The 20,607-nt window shown below is 40.2% G+C and overlaps 2 protein-coding genes across 2 annotated transcripts; one reads left to right on the forward strand and one right to left on the reverse strand.

Annotated features, from left to right (window-relative positions):
* Positions 1–6,207: 6,207 nt before the first annotated feature.
* Positions 6,208–9,367, forward strand: LOC103473291 (proteinase-activated receptor 2). Its single transcript, XM_008423399.3, has 2 exons — positions 6,208–6,452; positions 8,084–9,367. The coding sequence occupies exons 1-2, from the start codon at positions 6,386–6,388 to the stop codon at positions 9,160–9,162; spliced, it is 1,146 nt and encodes a 381-aa protein (XP_008421621.1). The 5' UTR covers positions 6,208–6,385; the 3' UTR covers positions 9,163–9,367.
* Positions 9,368–16,307: 6,940 nt separating this feature from the next.
* On the reverse strand, positions 16,308–17,228 carry ch25hl2 (cholesterol 25-hydroxylase like 2). Its single transcript, XM_008423400.3, has one exon. The coding sequence runs from the start codon at positions 17,226–17,228 to the stop codon at positions 16,308–16,310; it is 921 nt and encodes a 306-aa protein (XP_008421622.2).
* Positions 17,229–20,607: the final 3,379 nt, after the last annotated feature.

The following is a 20,607-nucleotide window of genomic DNA, read 5'->3' on the forward strand; positions in this document are numbered from 1 at the left end:
GTTTATATTTGCTGGATGCATCTTCAACCTACATTGAACACTCCTGATACCTCCAACACCTTTATTTACCCTTGCTTTGTTTGTCACTTGTACAATACACATTATACATTTTAATCATTTTAAACCTAGTCCTTTTTTAAGGCCAATTTTGGTCAAGGAAAAATTATGATCTATGTGTTCAATTTTTACTCTTTTTAAGGGTTTCTGGTTTTTGTCTTGTAATGCAATCCAGTTAATATTCAAGCGTTGGGTGAAACAAACACCCAAAAACATTTCTCACATGAAAAGAATGTCATTTAAAAGCTTTTAAAAATGTTACCAAGAAGAATGCAGTAAGATTAATCAAATATTAAGCTGCTGCATGTGGAACTAAAAAAGACCTTTAAAAATGCATGTGTAGCTGAGAGTGTATTGTATGGCAGACTGTTGGAAAGGTCAAACTGTAGTTGTTCCTTATTTTCATAACACACATGTTTACCATTTGTTCTCAGTTCAGGGTTGGTCCTACACCACTTCAGTACTGTGTCAGAACTTTGAGTGTTATACTGTATCCAGAGGTGAAAGTAGTTTTAAATTTTTGGGGGTACTATGACTAAAAAAAAAAATATATATATATATATATATATATCCACTATCGTGCGCAGAAAGGTAGCAAGCAGTTTACTTGCGCTCACACACACGCTTTTGTTTCTTATGTTTGGTAAAATAGTCACAGCATTAAATTGTCTGCGAAAATTAATAAAAATAAATATAATAAGTCACAGACTGTTCCTAGCACTGTGCAATGATTAATACATGAATAATCCTAATGGATTAATAGTAATTAAAAATAATAGTGGATCAAAGGCTTCAGAACATTTATACCACAGCAGGTATGGAAAACCACAAAAGCAAAAATTAAATCATATACAAATCTATTCATCTCTTCATGTTAAATAAATAAAACGTATAATGTTTTATTTAAGTATTTATGTCAGCTTGAGTCATGCAGATCTGATCTGATCATTTCCATAGCAACGATCAGAAGCAAGGCGTTGCACCAGAAGTCTAGTGAGCTCACTGATGAGGTCATAGATGACATTATTCACATCACAGTAGATCAAAGAAGTTCTAATGCTTGAATATTGGAATCTCTAAGCATCAGTCAGGATCCAGACAGGAGTTTCAGATTTGTTTATAGCAACAATGTTCAGTTTTGCGACGGCGCTTGTTCCCCTGATATTCCCGGTTGGTTGGGGCATCGGATATGCCGTGACGACTGGGATGAAGAAAGTGTGCGATCGTTTCTTCCCAGGGAAGGATTCCAATGAAGGATACGATCAGGATGAAGAGGACGATCTGTTTTGGAAAGGATTTCCATCCACTTCCAAAGAACAAACCGACCCGGCTGGGGAGGATTGTTCTGAAAAGGCGTTGGATGTTGGGACCTCGGACTCCATCTCGTCCTCTGTACGAGACAGTACAGAGGATGATGGTACTGTCTCTGGACAAACTGACCCGGCTGGGGAGGTTTGTTCTGAGATGATGGTACAGTGTGAGGGTGAGACTGCAGTCGCAGAAAAATCTAACCCATCTGGTGAAGATTTGTCAGGAGCTGACCTTGCAGCCGAAGCTGTGGCTGAAATGACAGCCAAAGCTTTGGTTTCACTGGTCCCATCCTTGCAGGAGAGTCCTCTGAAGGCCACTTTCACAGGATCCTTTGACAGTGTTGAACATTTGTCTGTAAAACCATCTCTGAATGTAAAGATTTCCGTTGATGTCGAGGTTTCCTGTTCTCCTGGAGCTAACTCAGAAGATAGCGTTGGCTTGGATCTGCTAGATGTAGGGAGGACATCTGCAGGACCAAGACAAGCAGAGGAGAACTTCTTCAAGTTCTCCGATGAGCTCCAGAACAGCTGGGTGAACGCTGCGTTCCAGAGCATCCTAAACCAAGCGGTGTCTCGCTAAGGAAAGGATTTTTCTGGAGGCATCGTCCATCCCCTGCTTTGGGAGTCTCCTCCTCTCAGCTGTCCGTCAGCCCGGCAAGCATTTTAGTCAACAAGACCTTTCCCCAGTTCTGATGGAGCTGAGGGAGAAGAAGCTGCCGTCGGACGTGGGAAAGGACTATGACATCAAAAGTTTGCTGGAGTCTGTGCTGGTCTGGTTGGATTCGTTTGGCGGTGACACAGATAGAGAGTTGTATGACAACGACTTGTGCTCTAACTGTGGAGCCACTTCCCTCAGGCTCCTGAACGACGGCGTCATGATTGCCCTTCCACCAGTGTTATTTTCAACCAGTATATCTATACTGCTTGAATACTGGTTGGATTTGGCGTGCAAACGCCGTTGTTCAGGCTGCGGGTCACCCTGGCAGAAAACTCATTGCCTGACCGATAACAAGGTCCTGGTATTTTTTCTGCACAGGTTGACCAGGAAGCACCAAACCAAAGCCACTCAGACCATCGATGTGCCTGCAGAATGTGGGACGGAGACGTACCACCTGTCCTCCGTCATCTGTGTGGATCCAAAGCTGACATACGTCTACTGTTATTTAATGAAGGGAGAAGGAACAGTGAAGGCAGACAATGAGTATGTCTTCACTGCAGACAGCGACTGCAGTGAAGACATGTCCAACAACGGTTTCATTTACATTTACGAGAAGAATTGATCAGACACCAGAGGACAAAAGGTAAAAAGATTTGACAGGTTTCCTGTTTGCAGGTTTCTCTCCGGGCGCTCCGGCTTCCTGCCACAGTCTGAAATCTCCATTGGCAGAGGTGGACGCTGGAGGCGGGTCCAGGGGACGGCGCCGGTGCAGGGGTCAAAGAGCACTGAGGTTAGTACTGGGAAGCAGAGGGAGACTCTCTCTCTTTATGTATGTATGTATGTATGTATGTATGTATGTATGTATGTATGTATGTATGTATGTATGTATGTATGTATGTATGTATGTATGTATGCATGCACGCACGCACGCACGCACGCACGCACGCACGCACGCACGTACGTACGTACGGACGGACGGACGGATGGATGGATTGATTCTACAATTAGACACATATGGAGGACCAAAACCGACATAAGAAATAAAAAATAAATATGTAAACAAAAGATTAAATATATATCCAACATCTATAAAAAAATGACAAATATATAAATATAAATATAATATAAAAACAAAACAAAAAAACACATAAAACCCTATATATAATCCTAACCCTATATAAACTGGGTATCTCTTGATTTGCTACAAAATAAAGCTGTATTTCCCCCTCAGCCCACTGGCTGTAATGTTAACACCTTGAGATGCCATAAGACCTAAATCTTGAACATCATGGCATGGAGTGCATCCCAGTTTTCCATGTCTGGCATATAATAATTCATTTTACATTTTAATCTGTTTCTATTGATCGTGTGTCCACACAGAGGGATAATCAGTAGCCCAGCATCATGACCTGTTTGTTCTGAAGATCCTGCAGCTTCCACTTCATCTTCCTAACATGGCGCCTCCTCACCCCGACTCTCATACTGACAGGAGGAACCACAGAGCTCTGTTAGGTTAAAGCTCATCTTCTGAAGTTGGGATATTTTTCCTCCAACGGGTTCCAGAGGAATCACCTCAAACCAGATGTTGGACTTTTCAACAGTGGAGCTATAAAGGTTGAAAAATTTTATTATTTTGTAGAAAATCTCATCAACATCAATATTTCCACTAAGAGGCAAAAAACAAAATTGTTTGATAAAGGAAAAGCCTCTCAGACTCTGAACCCGACAGCAGCAAACTAATTTTTATATTAGACAATTAATTTAATTTCACATAATTATCGTGGTAGAAGCCATTTGTTTGTTAAATACTGAATGAAACGTATTTTCCGTGTTTGATGTTTGTTGTAAAAGACATATTGTCACAAAGAATGAGGTAATTAGTAAAAGTTTGTTTTTTGTTGAATGCTCAGAAATCACAACGGCTGTGACAAAGACAAACAAAGGTAAAACAACCTGAACAGGTGATCAACTCTAAACCACTCGCACCTTTTTACTCTCCGTCTCTCTCTATCATTTAAGCACACCCGTTGCCATGGCAACCTCCTGCGCTCCACAAGCCGACCAGAGGTTATGTTAAAAACGTTCAGTCCGTTACGATATCAGGTTTTCAGGTTTGATATTTATTTTGCGATTTTTAATAAGCCTCTCATGAACACAGCGGTGGTTGATTAGTTCATTTTAAACTCCTGCTCTGCTCGTTATGGAACCGAAACGCCTTGTTGAAACAATAATCACTGAGATTATTATTGTTGATGAATCATTAATTTGAACACGTTGATTTTTGTTGTTGTTGTTGTTGTTGTTCTTTAATAAAGTTATGAACATTTTGATAAGGACCCAGAGGAGGACGTGCTGCTCTCAGCGTCCTGGCGCCGTTCAGTTTGTCACCTCATGCTGAGATCGATTCAAAACCCTCAGCGATCGACGTGTTAAAATAAAATAAAAAAGTCAATTTCATACGATGCTTCGCCTGTACAAAACAAAACTTAAAATATGGTCAAAATACCAGAGAATAAAATCTGTGTTGCAGCCTGTCCATGTGGGTTTTCAAAGTCAGGACACTTTCAATAGTTCATCAGCCCAATCTGAACAATAACTTCACAGGGAGCCTGTTGTGTTCTCATGAAAGAGGAGCTGGTCTTTTTGTCATTTGTAGCTTTTTGTTAAATAGACGTTTTTTCAGAAACATAAAACTTGCTGGTTTCACTGTTTCCACATAATGACTAATGTGTAACTGCATCAGGACACACCTAGATTTCCTAAAAAACAATGTCCGAGAATGTCATCCCTTAGAAAAACCACCATGTGGTTCCAGCTCCCGGTAATGTGGATGTGTCACTACATATTTAATTGTAGTTGCAAACTTTTGCAACCACAACAATTTTTTTGAGGATCTAATCAGAACTGTTGTGGGAGTGAGAACATTTCTCAGGTATATTTCATAAACATTAGCTGCATAACTTTAATAAAACACAGCTGAGTATACTGTAAATAATTAAACATTTTCTATGCAGACCGTAAAGCTTTAAAGGCCAAGAAAAATTATTTCGTATTTATTCTTGACATTCAGTCTAGTATGTGGACAAAATGTTGCCTACAAATGAATTGTACTAATTTACGTTGTAAACGTTATTGAAAGTTAAGTTAAAATTCATCAAGTGCCGTCCTTCATTTTGGGGCGTGCTACAACTTATATGGCTTGACTTGATAACAACACCACTTTTTTCCCCTTTTTTTTAAATAAACATACAATCTCTGGTAGATGTATAGGAAAATAAAAAGAAACAGAAACATGAGATGAAGACGACAACAAATGGAAGACCAACAAACAATTTGATAGAGGGGCTGTGGCAGCAAGCTGAGGGAAAAAAGGGTGAGGAGTAAGCGCATGGGCAGAGCAAGCGACGGAGAGCAAGTTTGTCTGCATGTGAACCAGTAGAAAATCTCACCATACCAACTTTATTTATAAAGCACTTTATACACCAACAGAACCAAAGTGCTGCACACAATCTTAAAATATAAAAAGCTTGTTGGTTTGGATAGATTTTCCCCCACCAGAGAACAAAATCATAATTTAAACATTTTGCTTTATGTTTATTGTGATTATTTCTGTGTATTAAAACATTTTTATATATGTATCTGAAACAGACCATTTGGATTTTTTTTTTTTTTTGAAAGACAAGGTAAATATTGCTGAGTCAACATCATGGTTGACTCCTACCAAAGAAGAAATAACACCGGAACTAAACTAAAAGTTGCTTAAAATGTTAACACGTTTCCAACCAGCTGGTTATTGCTTCTTCTTGATTGCTTTACATAATGCTTTGTTTCTCAGTTTAGTATTGGGCAGGATGAACAACACATGAAAGATGGAAAGAGTTTGGAAATGTAAATCAACTAACAATTGCGTACACTTTATGTGTATTTATCAATTATTAACATGATCATGTTCATGTGAAATTTAGAACTTCGGCAATTAATTTATTATTATTATTACTACTATTATTAGTATTATACATATATCCCATTTTTTAACCAAGGTTAATCTATACCAAGATATTTATTTTTCCACGCTTAAAAATAAATGTTTCATACTGCAGTGTCAAAGTATTTCCGCATTCGTAAGCTTTTATCTAAATTGTCTGTTTCTTATTGTTCAAGTTGAGTGCCATGGAAACCAAAGGGGGAAACCAAACTACCGCGTGCATTAGTCAACTGACGTATGCGCATGCACGGACTGCGGGCAGGTAGTCTCGGGGTGTGTCCTCCAGCCGCCCAGAGCTTATCAGACATTTTTTAAAGAGGAAAAATCAAGTGAGAGACGACCAGAAGAAGAATTTCGAGTCTTGAGCGCACAGACATGGATTCAAAGTGGATATTGTCGCTTCTGTCGGTTATCGGCTGTGCTTTTGCTGTTGATGCACAAGGTAAGTCAAACACAGTTTTCTTTGTGATAAGTCGACGTTTTATGGCCATGGAGGGTCGGGAGGCACGGCTTTTACTGATCAAAGAGCAAAGAGGCTGCAGTAATAATGTTAATGTTTAAATGTTAGGACATCATGTTCAGAGGTTTAGACCTCATATAGATTCTCTTAGTAGGATTTTATTTTTCACATTTTTGATTTGGTAAATTACAAAGAAACTACAATCTGCCTAAGCAAGGAAATAACCATAGTAACTACTATTTATTAATAATTTTTTTTTGTCGTTTTAGAGTTTTACAGTTTTAAGTAAAAGAACATACAGCTTTCAATTGATATATATGGATATGTGTGAATATATAAGAAAAATGTATGTAGAAAAGCAAATGATATACTCCCTGCCATCAGCTGCTCTGCGTGACCTAATAAGTGTCTCACGTAATTGTTGAGAAATTTTGGTGATTTATTTCAACATCATTACTGGTAGTTTGTTGGAAATTTACAGCATTTGCTCAAAAGACTGTCCTACGACCTTTCCATTGATTCGATTTAGGGGTGCACTGATTGCAGTTTTCTGATTGCCGATATTTAAAAAGCCTAACCTGCCGATTCCAGAGTTGGCCAATACTATTTTTTTGTCTGAAATGTGACTATTGTTAACTGTAAATGTGCAGGAATGACCTGGTGAGCCGCTCTGTCAGTCAAACTTCTCTCATGGCAGAGCAAAACAGACAGTGGTTGAGTTTTAGACGTTTGTTGGTCTAGAAAAGATCGGTAGATAAGATCGGCTTCAAATGTAAGTATCGGCCAATCACCAATCTCCCAAAATTCAGAAAATCGGTGCTGATAAACTGGTGACCCTTAATTCTGTTCTTTATTTTGTGGTGTGTTTGGGTCTGACGTCCCTCTGCATGACCCAGTTTCTCTCAAGCTTCAGCTGAGAGTCTGATTGCCTTACATATGATTGCAGAAAACCTCGCCTCCTTGTTTTTACAGTCACTGAAATGTGCATAGTGTCCTATGTCTGGAATACCAGCCCTTATCACGCCTCTATCACCACCATTCTTTTTCGATGGTACAAGGTATTTGTGCGGTAGAAGCCAGTCATACTTGTTTGATGCTTTTATGAAATACCGTCTTAGACTGTAACCTAACGCTATAATGGACTGTATTGTCTGAGACGGAGCTTAATTTCCCTCTCAAACTGTTTATGGGTTTCATATTTCCTAATTAAACACAATGAAGTATATTATGTTTAAACATGCTACAGAGCTGCAACTACAGTCATGTGTTAAACATTAATGGAAAGTCATTTATATGTAATCTTTTAAAAGTATTCTTGTCATTTTGGCTGAGAACTTCATACAAGTCCTGTTTGAAGGAAGACATTCAGCCTTCCCCTACCACCACTAAAATAATTCTGTTCCTAAAGTTACTTTATTGTCATGTTTTTAGGGATTAACATCAAAACCTTCTCGCCTGCCTATGAAAAAATATAAGTATTAATTGAAGTCAAGAGATTGGAACTGAACAGACATAAGCAAACCACTAACCAGTGAGGGTAACCAGAGGAATGTAGTATACCATAAATGATTCGTCTTTTACTCTAACATGTCTTTTATCTTTGTCTATTTCAGGCCGAAGTTTTATTGGAATAAACACTGAGGATGGAGCAACTATTGACGATGTAGCATTAGCTACACTGCAGAGCGGGCTTACCACCGTGTTCTTCCCAATCATCTACACCGTTGTGTTCGTGGTGGGGCTAACTGCAAATGGGATGGCCATATGGGTGTTCCTCTTCAGGACCAAGAAGAAGCACCCTTCCTCCATCTACATGGCCAACCTTGCCTTAGCTGACCTGCTGTTCGTTGTCTGGATGCCTCTGAAAATTTCCTACCACGTAAACGGAAACAACTGGCTCTACGGGGAGCCCCTGTGCAAAGTCCTGGTGAGCTTCTTCTATGGGAACATGTACTGTTCGGTGCTCTTCATCACCTGCCTCAGCGTGCAGCGGTACTGGGTCGTGGCAAACCCGCTGAGTTCGCAGAGGAAGAACAACAAAGTCGCTATCAGTGTCTGTGTGGCTGTCTGGGTTTTCATTTGGATCACCTCCACTCCTCTGTACCTGTACGATCACACAACTAAGATCAAGGGCATAAACATGACAACCTGCCATGATGTGATCATCATAGGTCGAGATGGCAAAGATCTATATGAATCTATCAAGTACCCTTTCTTCTACTTCATGTTCATGGCAACAGTCTCATTCTTCATTCCTTGCATCGTAATAATTGTGGCGTACGCGTTGCTGCTCAAAACTCTGGGGAGCAACACGGTCGACAACAATGCAACAAAGACACGGAGAAAAGCCGTCGTGTTGATTTTGGTTGTCCTGGTGACCTTCCTCATTTGCTTCGTCCCCAGCAACATAATGCTGGTGGTGCACTATGTCCTGGTGAAAACCGAAATGGAAGACAGAGGCTACGGCTTTTACATCACGTCGCTGTGTCTGGCGAGCCTCAACAGCTGCCTGGACCCTTTCATCTACTACTTTGTGTCGGACGAGTTCAGGGAGCACGTGAAGAACACGCTGCTGTGCCGCAGCAGCAGAACCGTGGAACAGGAGAAGGCCGCGTACAGCTCCATGAGGTACTCCAAGAAGAACCAGTCGTTCATGTCAGGGAGGACCAACACGGAGAGCAGCACCTGCTAGCGACAGAGCACAGACTGTTCCATGCTGCGGGTGCTTCCACTCTTCTGCACTGATGTTGTCGTCCATCATGAACCCGACCAAAGATGAACTCTGAACCTTGATAGGACTGCAGCTTGGGATGTGTGACTTTATCAGGAGCTGCTCAGCGTTAAACTGTGAATCATTAAATGTTTAATGTTATATTAAATAAATAGATGCAAACATGTGCAGGTCAACTGTTAAAAGACTGATGTTTGTGGCATGAGATGCATTAAGTGGGATTTTCCTGGACAACAAAGATTTCCAATGTTTGAGGTCGGATCTGCCGATTCTAATGTGTGTGTGTGTGTGTGTTTTTTTTTACTGTCGGTTTTGAATCAAGCATGAAATGAAAAGATTACAAGATTATTAACACTTATTTGTTGAATCTGTTATTTATATCCATTCTCTGAAAAAGTCCTGCTGTTGGTTGATGAGTTTATAGATTGGAAAAGGTGGACATTTCTATTTTCAAAAGATCTCATGGATATATACATACAAAAAAAAATTCTGTATTTATCAATTTTATAGCCGGTTGGTGCATCTTTTTATTTATACCACACTGGAAATAAATGTATGTTGTATGTATTAAATGGCTACAATTATTCAGTCTTATTACTAGAAAATATACAAAAAAATACATATATTTTTTTTACACATTTTTCATTACAATTTTCTTGTTGCTTTTTTTAAACTCATTTTAAACCTTTTGTGGTTAACCTTTTGATTGTTACATATTTTCTTAAATAAACAGCAAAAACAGGGTTTCTGTGAAACTCCATCATCCCGTTGCGTCATTGTGTTGTCCTGCGTGAGTCACGGGGCTCGTCGTCATCCGGACGTCCTTTTCTTAGTTCACTTAATCTTTCAAAACCCTTGGAATTTCTGGAATGTGCTGTGTTGAAACGTAGAGCACCGCAGCACACCTAAACGCTGGTCAAAGATCAAGGGATGGTGAGCTCGGGGTTGAGGAATGTCAGAAGGCATGATGAGACACATTTTGTAGACGATCTTAGGAAGTCGTCATCTTTCTGGTTTCAATTTCTTCTGCATTTAGAAACTTGTGTCTAGTTTCATTGTAGGATCTCTGGAGGAGATCTGGGATTCTTTGCAGCTTTTCTTCCTGCTGCTTGTTTTTAATGTTACAATTGGAACATTTTACGGCTTCAGCGTTCTCTTCTTTCCCAAAACAACAACAAAAAAGGCCTTTGTACTCCATTTATGGTCATTCATGTCAAGAGAATCGGCAAGTGAACTGCGCTCGCCACACCTTTTGCAGGGCTCCACCGTCCCACAGAGCGCTGCCAGGTTCCTGTTTTAACAACCGGTCAGGGCAGAGCTGTGGGTAAATCATTGGCTGTAGAGTGTCACCTTACCCTTTGTCAACGCTGCGGGGCAGAAGGCCTTCCTTTCAGAGCGGAGCCACGCCCTGTTCACGTTTGACGCAGCTCCTTTTCCAAGCACAGTTGTGGCGTAATGGAACAGAAGTGCTGGAGGTTATTTAAAAATTAGGGTAGCACTTTGTCACACATAGCACGTCTGCAGAGGTTTTTGTGAAGCAAACCAATGTAAACCGACCTACTTTGTTGTAGCTGGATAATGTGTTATTTCTATGCATCGCCATTTACCTTCTGTCATTAGTCATGGTCAGCATATGTTTTTGTATGGACTGATTGCTTCTGTTTTGTTGTATTTTAAAATGTTCAACCAAGGACTGGGATCACAAACGAGCCTTTGACTAGATAGTTTTTGTCCAAAACGATGGCTGCATTGTTTTGTCATGCAACATTGACTTATCTGCTATCCTTGACTGAAAACATTTAACTGTGTTTCTATAAAAAAGCTCCACTAGGAGCCTGTGAACATCTGAATGTAGGAGAATGAGACATGGAATCAGAAGCGATGACCAACTTTTCCATTTTATCCTCCAAAGCACTGACTTAATATGTCGGTTGTCTTTAGGATTTGATTTTGACACGTGCATGTTGACAGAACTGGGTAACACTTTATTTGAAGGGGTGTGCATAAGACTGACATGACACTGTCATAAACATGACATAACATCTGTCATGAACATGAATAAGTCTTTATGAATGTTTATGACAGTTGTCATGAAATGTCATTCGGTAAATAATGACACTTTTAATGTAAAGTTGCTCTAAAAGTTGCATTAAAAGTCCATTAAAAGTGCCAACTTTACATGATTTTAACTTTGCATGATTTTGTAAATTATGATAATTTAATTCAAATTATCATAATTAACCAAGCAAAAATCCATATTTATAAAACTAATTCCAACATCTGCGTTTATAAAATAATCTAGAGTTGGTGATTTGAACTTTAGATATTTGATGGTTTTACTTCTGTGATGTTTTCACTGAACCAGTTCTAATCATTTCTCTGCACCTGCAGCCTTCAGCCAGACTGAAGGAGGTTTTTGTACGACTATAAATCACTGTGTGAACACGTAGTCATCATTTATTAAATACACTCCCATACAGTAATAATCTCCAGCATCATCAGCCTGAACTCCACTGATTGTCAGAGTGAACTGAGGCTCTGATCCACTGCTGCTGAAATGACTGGGAGTATCAGATTGATGGCTGGCGATTTTATAAAATAACAGTTTGGGAGGCTGTCCAGGTTTCTGCAGGCACCAACTCAGATCACCATCAACTCTCAACTCCTGGACTGGCTGAGCAGCTCAGAGAGACCGTCTCCCCCAACGCAGCTGACTTCACTGCTGGAGACTGAGTCACAGAGGGATTACCATCTGATCCTGCAGGATGGAAACAGTAGCAAACATGTGAGTGTCTTTCATCTGAGAACAAGTGAAAACAGAAGCTGGTCGTTCCTCACCTGGCAGCTGGAGCAGCAGCGTGATCAACTCAGTGACATCATAGCTGAGAAAAATCTGAGCGTCAGACAGCAGAGGAGCTTCTCTGAGTTTCACCTTAAACTGATCCAGGAGCAGCGAAGCACAGCGATCATTCAAAGCAGCAAACAGTCAAACAGACACCTGGTGTGAGAGGAGATGAAAGGTGAATCGGATGCAAAATAGGAGAATTAAATATTTATTTATTTATTTATTTATTATTTCAGTACATTTTGTAGTTTTACAAAATCTTTTCCCTTATTGCATCAAAAAATAAATTATGTTCATCCTCAACTAAAGGAAAAAGTTTTGGATCGCTGTTTCTTTGAAAAGGTTTGCAGATTTATTCAAGTTTGACGATTTAATTGAGATTAGGGTGTGACACAGTCCGCTTTGGAGGCAAAGTCACTGGATAAATGTGGTTCAGTTCAATAAGAAATGAAAAAAAAAAAATCCAACAACCTTGTTTATTAAGAGATTAAAACATGTTCCTAACATGTAAGAAGAAGTTTTTGGTAATAATTTTGCAGTAAGGAATCATTCAAGGGTCCACTAAAGGCCCCCGAACCTCCCTTTGGACACCCTGTCTTACCTTGTCAGTGATTTTTTGTATTTCATGAAACATTTGAATCAATGCTGACGCTGTTTCTTTTACCAGAATACAAGAAAATAGTAATTTTCCTGATTAAACCTGAGAGGAAACCAATAAATTGTCCAGCTAAATTCAACCTCATTTAGTTTTTGAACTTGATGCTGCAAACATAATGGGAATATTAATGTTTCATTTGATTCATCTTCCAAATTATAATCATGCTGGTAATAGAAAACTGAAAAAGAGCTATATTGAGTTTTCTGACAAATGGACACAGATACATATCTGTTCACAATGGACTTTTCTTTTATTGTAAGAAACATTTCATATCAAACAGAAAATATTCATTGTAGTTAATGGTAAAGAGTTACTGCAGAGCTTCAGGCCCTGCTGAGGTTTCATCTCTGTGTTCAGTGGTCTGTATCCGTCTCTTCAGTTTCTGCTCTAACAGCTCAGAGTGTCTGCAGTCTGACTGAGGGAGGTTCACACAGCTACTTATCACTGTGTGAACACGTCAGCACTATTTATGCAATGGATACTTTGACTGTAATAAACTGCTGCGTCTTTGACCTGAACTCCACTGATGGTCAAAGTGAAGTCAGACCTGCTTCCACTGCCACTAAACCGAGTTGGAGTTCCTGATTGAAGCTTTGTGACATGATATATTAGATTGTTTGGAGGCTGTCCTGGTTTGTGATGATACCAGGACATACAGTCAATGCTAGGAGATGTTGCAACACGTTGGTTTGTTGGCCCCCCAGCCTCTGTAATTTCCTCCTAAACCTAATAGCTGGTCAATACTTTGCGGCAACAATTGTCATCAAGTTTTTTTAATAATCGATATTTATCCGTTTACCCCATGCAGAGGAATTTTGACCCAGTCTTTGCTGTGGAACAAGTTTTATTCAGTTTTTTTATTGGAGTTTTTTGGATAAGTCAGGCTTTTTTTTAAGCACCACAATTGGGCTTTGATTAGGTAGCTCTAAAACCTTTTGTTTTATTTTTTTCTTTTGTGTTTTGAGCTACTCGAAAATGTACAGAAATCTTGTTTTCACACTGAGTCTTTCTTTTCACTGACTCTGTTTTTGAATTGTTGCTGTTTTTTTATTTCAGTTCTCTGCACTGTTTTGGCATGTGTGGGAAAAGATGACGACGTTACAGACATGCAGTTGAAAGGGTTCACCTTAATTCAAAGCCGCCAAAGCAGACCTTTTAGCAGAAAAAGATGTTTGCACAGTCAGCATAGTGTCTGCTTGTATAATCTACCCAAATGATATGCGGTGCTGAAGCCCCGCCCCTCAAACATGTCCACACAAGCTAAAAAGCAGTGCAGATAACTCAAACTGAAAAACTGTAACACTAAACAAACTGTCAGAGAGGAAACACTGTCTTTGAAAATTGGTCAAGAGTTATTTGCTTTATTGTACATATCTGGAGTTTTATTATCAAATTTTGTTTCACTTTTAGCACTTTTCAGTGCTTTCACAGTTAATGTTAATAATTTCAGCAATGATCAAATTTTAAAATGTCAATCTTTCTGTTTAGTGTTATTTTTCAATTTTGGCATCGTTTTAGCCCCATACAAAAGTAGCCCCTGACAATAACACACTACTATTGTGAAGTTTGACAGTGAATATCATGTTCTTTTTCTGAAATGCTTCTAGTTTTACACTCAATGTAAAAGGGGGCACACCTTTGAAAAAGTTCTTTCTTGATCCCATGATCATTTGTCATGTGTTTCCAATGCATTGTTTCACCTCCATGACTTCTCATAGACATATTTGTACACATACTACTGCTAACATTACATCATATAACGGAAGCTCGCCTGACACACACTCAGGGATACAGCCTTTTCCTTACTCTTCAGATGTAGCTTCACTCAGGTACGCAGACGATGGGTTAGTCTTTCACACACTCTGGCGTGTCTTAACAGCTTCCCACAACTCCAGAAACCTGTTCAACCAGTTCTGACCCAGTCACCATTGCATGGTGGTAAACAACAGGTGGCACAAGGTGTTTCGATTGCCCGTGAGTCATTTTTATGTTCCATGAGTCACTTAGTTTTTGTGCAACCAAATATGGTCTAAAATTAGAGATGTGTTTTTGTTATTCAGGTTAATTTGACAGTCTAATTTAGGGACTGGAGTCATTTTTTTTATGTGGATGTTTGTATATGTGCGTGCAGAGAGGGTGACTTCTGCTGGCTTCAGAAAATAATGCAGGTTTATGGAAAAGTGTAGAAACTAATCAGTGTAAAAGTGGAGTTCATAGAATACCCCTAAATTTTACTCAAGTAAGAGTAGCAATACTTCATAATAAAATTACCCAAGTAAAACTGAAAAGTACAATGTAGTAAAAAATACTCTTAATAGTAGATTTTTTTCCAAAAAGTTACAGAAGTATATGTACTCTGTGTTATGACCTGTGTTTTTCTGTGTAGTTATTTTGAGGTTTTCTGTGTTTAGTCCTGTTTCTCTGTGAGTCTCTGTTCTGTCTTCCCTGTTCATTGTTTCCCAGCTGTGTCTCGTTCCCTGATTACCATCCTCGTGTATTTAAGTCCATCTGTTGTCTCTTGTCGGGTCCTCGTCTAACGTCATTCGTTCTTCGTGTCTCTCCGTCGTGTCTAACCAGTCTGTTTCCCTGTGCCGCCCCTGTGGATTCCGTCATTTAATTTTTCATTTTCAACCTCAACCTGGATCTGCCTGCGTCTTCCTTCACCTCACCTAACCTCTGTAACTCTGTCTTTGAGTGAGAAATGAACATTTCAATAATTGCAGCCACGTGGTTTAATTGTATGATGGAAAAAGAGCAACTAATGTGAATATTGTCAAATGAATCCTAGAGATTTCTGCAGTTTTAAGATTCCAAAACATTCCAAACTATTTTTATTTCCACTTGCAGACTTCACATTCCTAATACGCCTCCCTGTGAGGAGCCCCTCATTAAGAGCGCTTCCAGCTAGAGCATTTTGTCTGGAAGGCAGATTGATGGATTAACATTGCGACCACGCTTGATTCGGCTAAAAGACGACCATTCATGTGTTCAAGCGAGAGGAGAGAGAGGACGAGCGTCCGTGCCACCGAATTCTCAAGAGGAGCCACTCAGAAAGGTTTGACAACACGGATCTGATTTGAATATCTTTATCTTTCCTTTCATTTACATGTAATTTTTTGCAGATGCACAAAAACAGGCTGAGAAGGAGATTAAGAGAAGCGGCAATACGTCAAGATATTCGGATGAACGAGAAATGTATTTTTTTTAGCACATTTCAGAAACAAGGCAGTTCAAAGTGCTTTCCGTCATAAAAACATCAAATAGTCACCAACTCTGAAACAGGAAACAAACATTACATTTTGTCAAATCCATCATCAAAATTATTAATGCACATCTAACATGTTGATCAATGTTCCACTTACTACTAATGAATAAGACAATCAGGGTTAATATATACCATCACTTTCCATTAATGCAGAAAGAAACAATCTTTGTACATTTTTAGCAGACAGTTTAGGTATAACAGATTTCCAACAAATTCAGTTAGAAAAGAAATATGGAAGATCAAAGAAAAAGACAAAAAAACTGGGCGAAGCTGCAAGAGTGGAGATAGAAAAAACAAAAGTGTTGGAATGTGAGAAGGTACAAAAGTGTTTGAGTCCTTTAGTCCTTTATCTCTTTCATGTCTTCTGGCTCTTCTGAGGCAGATTGGCCGGACATGGTTGGCACCGTGTTGGTTCCACCGAGCCAGTCCCAATGGGAGAAGAATGGGGCAAAGTTGGTCCCCGGTCGCTGGTGATGAGCGTCATGTTTGGGGGCCCCGCCCCAAAGGCCAAAAGGCACCAGGTTGTGCATGGCCCAGGGGAAGTCGTAGCCACAGTGGTCCTCGGTGGAGACGTAAACGTTAAAGACCATGAAGCCCCAAGTTGTGAGGCAGTGGCACCTCAGCAGGATGGGGTCCACCGTCGCCCAGAATCCCACACTGAACAGCTCCCAGCCAGAGAGGTACTGGGTGACCAGGCTGAAGGGCTGGTTGTACTGGTGGTGGATGGCGTGGAAGGTGCGGTAAAGCCAGGGAACCCGGTGGTGCAGGAGGTGCCACAGGTAGTACTGGAAATCAAAGACAACCATGCAGCCCAGGATGCCGAGAAGGAAGCTCCAGAGAGAGGGGGCCTCCGGAGGCAACGGGGTCGGCGGCCTCCACAGCCACTGCGCAACCGCCGCGGGGAAAATGAAGAACAGGTGGTTGTAGATGGTGACGCCCAGGGTGATCCAAATGTTAGGCCAGGTGACGGGTTTGTCCGGATGCAGCCGGTAGCGGTTGATGGAGGGCCAGGTGGAAGCCAGCAGGTCCAACGCGGTGTAAATACCAACCAGGACGAAGTAGGTGGTGACCGAGAGGACCACGGGGAAGAGCGGGCTCCTGAGAAGGTCGTGGTGGTTCTGGTGGAGGTAGTCCCAGAGAGGCTGCAGGACCAAGGCGTGGGACTCGTCCCCGGACAAGTTTCCTACAGCCGTCAGCCAAGACAAAGCCTCAGTCCTCAGCAACCTGCTTGCGCTCATCACTGATGTGTCGTTTCTCATCCAGAAATGACCAAGCCAGGGGGTATTTTTAATTTTCTTACAAGCCCCGAAAGAGGGTAAAAACAGGTCCTGAACGACTGAAAAGATCCAATTGAAAAGGTTCAGCAATAGCAAATTGTCTGGTGATGCCGTGCCAAATTGAACTGGCGGACTGTCTTCGCCTCTTATGTATGTTCAAGTCCCACCTCCCTCCATCCCCACCACCCTCTGCATTCTAAGAGAAGGCTGTCTGTGAAGGCCCTTTTTCATGGGTGCCAGGACCGCAGCCAGGACTCAGGAGCCGGGTCACAGCAGCTCTCATTTTTGTCCCAAATCATAGAGCGAAAGCTTCCGCTTTTCTTGTGAATCTGACTTTGTCGCAAACAAAACCAGTGCAGGTCAGGAATTCGATTTCTGCTTACACGAACAATGACTAACGATTAAACACAACTCGTCGGGTTGTATTTACTCCCCTAATCTTTCACGTATTAATCTTGTCAATGGATCTGTCACCAACACCCTCAAATGATGAAACAAATACAGAATCCACACATGCACACACACGCACACACATGCTCATATACAACATCATGAACCCAAAGAGTCATTAATCATGGAGGAAGTTGTCATGTACTGAAAAGAAGCAGACAGAAGTGGAGCAGCGACTGCAGCTCTCGTCTCTATGGTGTCACAAAATGATCCTGCAGAATTTTGACGTTTTGATGAATATCATGTGATCCAATGTGCTTCACTGTTCTCCACTTGTTCATGTTAAAATCAATACTCGTCACTTTGGACTATTTCTTATTCAGACAAAAATGGATATAGCACATTTTTATGCAGTGAAAGACTGTCTGCAATCTGCTGTACCAAAATGATGCCTCATCTGTAGACTATGTGTTATGTCTGCCTGTGGATTAATTCTCCACTCTTTCTGCACAGGAGATTTGAAAAATGTACTCACTTCTTATGAAGGTTGCTGATTAAAATTGTTGTCAAAGCCCACCATAAACAACAACTGTTTAACATCCTTATTTCTTTTTGTAAGGAATTTTATAAATCCTTTATCAAACAGTGACATTGGCAGCTGATCACAGATCAGTCACCATGTCATTTGACACTCTGAGCAGAATGTTTTTCATGTCGACCAGCAGAGGGCAGCAAAAACCCACTCCTGAACAAATGTAGGCACTGAAAAGTTTTCATTTGTGAAACAAATACAGAAGAGTTCATCATACTGTGGCTTTTTTTTACATGTTTGTTAAAATTGTCACCATATCATGACTGTATGCTATGAAACTGATAATCCAACCAAAAACAACCAATCGGAGCCAGGAGGAGAGGGTCTTGGTGCTCATTTACACCTGCTAAATGTGCTAATGGCGGGAAAAAACGACAGGAAAACCATTTAAAAACCATCATCGGTGACCAAGCTAACTATCCATGCTAGCTGCTAGCGAGAGGGGGGAGGAGCAGCCTATATGCCTGGTTAGTGTTTTTGATATTGAAACAATAAAATAGCATAACATCATCATGACTGTATATTCAAAACTCAGCTTTATTTTAAATTAACGGTGTAGAAAAGTATTTGGAGTGGCGTATGTTTTGTTTTCTTTGCAAGCTTTAAAGTCTAATCCTTGCACATGCAAGAATCATGCACTCAACACTGCAGTGAATCCTAAACATCAAGCAAATAGTTCAAAGTTTAATGAATGTAGTAGTATTTTTTCTACTAAGTCTACTAGTTAAACAGGGATAAACTTATTGGTGTTATTTTTCATGCAGGAATAAATTGATCAATATCTTTGTTGTTGAATTTGATTGTGTTTTTTTTTGCATGCATACCTCAACGGATGCAAAAAACCCAATTGCATGCTGAAATCTGAAATCGCTCAGAGTTGACTGAGTTTTGCTGTATCCATTTGAAAACATGTCAGTACCAGTGTTTGGGGTTTAACAGGTCGCTTACTGCTCATTTACCATCTGCAGCTCTGAAGGGGAAACAGTTTCATCACCCTTTAACAAATGGAAAATGATTGCCTTCATGGCAGTGGAAAAAACAAAACAAAAAAGAAAAAAGTTGAAGGTGCACCTGACAACTTCCATCCCTGCGGTGCAGACGGAGGTGGTTGAAGGCTGAAGAGGGTGTTACTCTCCGCTGTCAGCCGTGACAGAGGAGGAGCCAGAGTGTCGGAGAAGGACCGTCGGACACAAGATGACAAAAGGAAGCGAGCTGGAGACGCTAAAAATAAACCCAGCAATGAGAGCATGACAACTCGGAAACACAAGGTGAAACTGAGAAAGTGGCGACGAGACGAGGACAACAGCAAGGCAGGTTTCGATAATCCTAATGTCGCGTCCTTCTGGTTTTTATGGGATACATGAGGAACGGTTGGACAGGATTCATAAAAGCACTGAATGAGGAGGAATAAGTATTGGACATGTTGTGATGAAGATGTTGGGTTCAAGAAAAAATAAATCAAAACATAAAATCAAATTATGTGTACTGAGTGGAATAACTAAAATAATAAGTATGGACTCAGATCAAATGGGTAGAGAAGTTTGAAAAGGTACTAAAGTTACAATCCATGAAACTTTTAGGAGGTGAATCCACCAAGAAGCAGCTGTTTGTTGTTATGTTAGCGACATAAAAGACTCACAACCAGTAACTACTAACATGGTTAAGACCAAAGAGCTGCCCAAAGACACCAGAGACAAACTGACAAAAAATAAATCATGTTGTGATTTCTAAAAAAAAATGTTTCTAAAAAAACATTTTTAGATTATGTCTCTCTCAGTTTACACTCACCTAAGATGAAAACTTCAGACCCCTCCTTGAGTTCTATGTGGGAGAACTTGCAAAGTCGCAAGGTGTTCAAATACTTATTTTCCTCACCGTATGTTGTTACCAGACAAGTTCTGTTTAATCCTTTTAAAAGATTTTTGTATTTGTGTGTTTAATGTGAAAAATTTACTTGCATTTGTTGTCTGTAGGTTTTTACTTCTATTTACAGTTACATTTGTTGTTGTTGTTTTTTGGTTTTTTTTTGCTTGCGTCATTTGGTGTTTGCATCATTCACATGTTTGTAACACGTTTCGCCATTCGTTGCAAGTTTGGAACCTGTCGGGCCACCGTAGGGAAAACATAATAAAAATAGCATCACAATCTTTCCTCAGTGGCATAATCAAAGTCCAGGATTAAACTGAGATGTGTAAGGCTACAACAAATACCACATAAGTTCAACTAACAACGTAATCAGACTGTTGAAAAAGACATGAAACATGAATCAAGATGAGTGGAACATTCGTAATGAACCTCATCACTGACAGCAGGAACAGGTCTCAACCCATCCTCCCGTTGAAGAAGAAGTGTAGGAGTCGCTTCTGGGATGTAGCAAGT

This window comes from Poecilia reticulata, chromosome 12, assembly GCF_904066995.2.
Source record: "Poecilia reticulata chromosome 12, P_reticulata-male-v2, whole genome shotgun sequence".
NCBI classification, from domain to species: Eukaryota; Metazoa; Chordata; class Actinopteri; order Cyprinodontiformes; family Poeciliidae; genus Poecilia; species Poecilia reticulata.

Coding starts and splice junctions, on each gene's coding strand:
- LOC103473291 (XM_008423399.3), top strand. CDS start 6,386: ATGGATTCAAAGTGGATATTGTCGCTTCTGTCGGTTATCGGCTGTGCT. Junction 6,453..8,083: donor TTTTGCTGTTGATGCACAAG/GTAAGTCAAACA, acceptor TGTCTATTTCAG/GCCGAAGTTTTATTGGAATA.
- ch25hl2 (XM_008423400.3), bottom strand. CDS start 17,228: ATGAGAAACGACACATCAGTGATGAGCGCAAGCAGGTTGCTGAGGACT.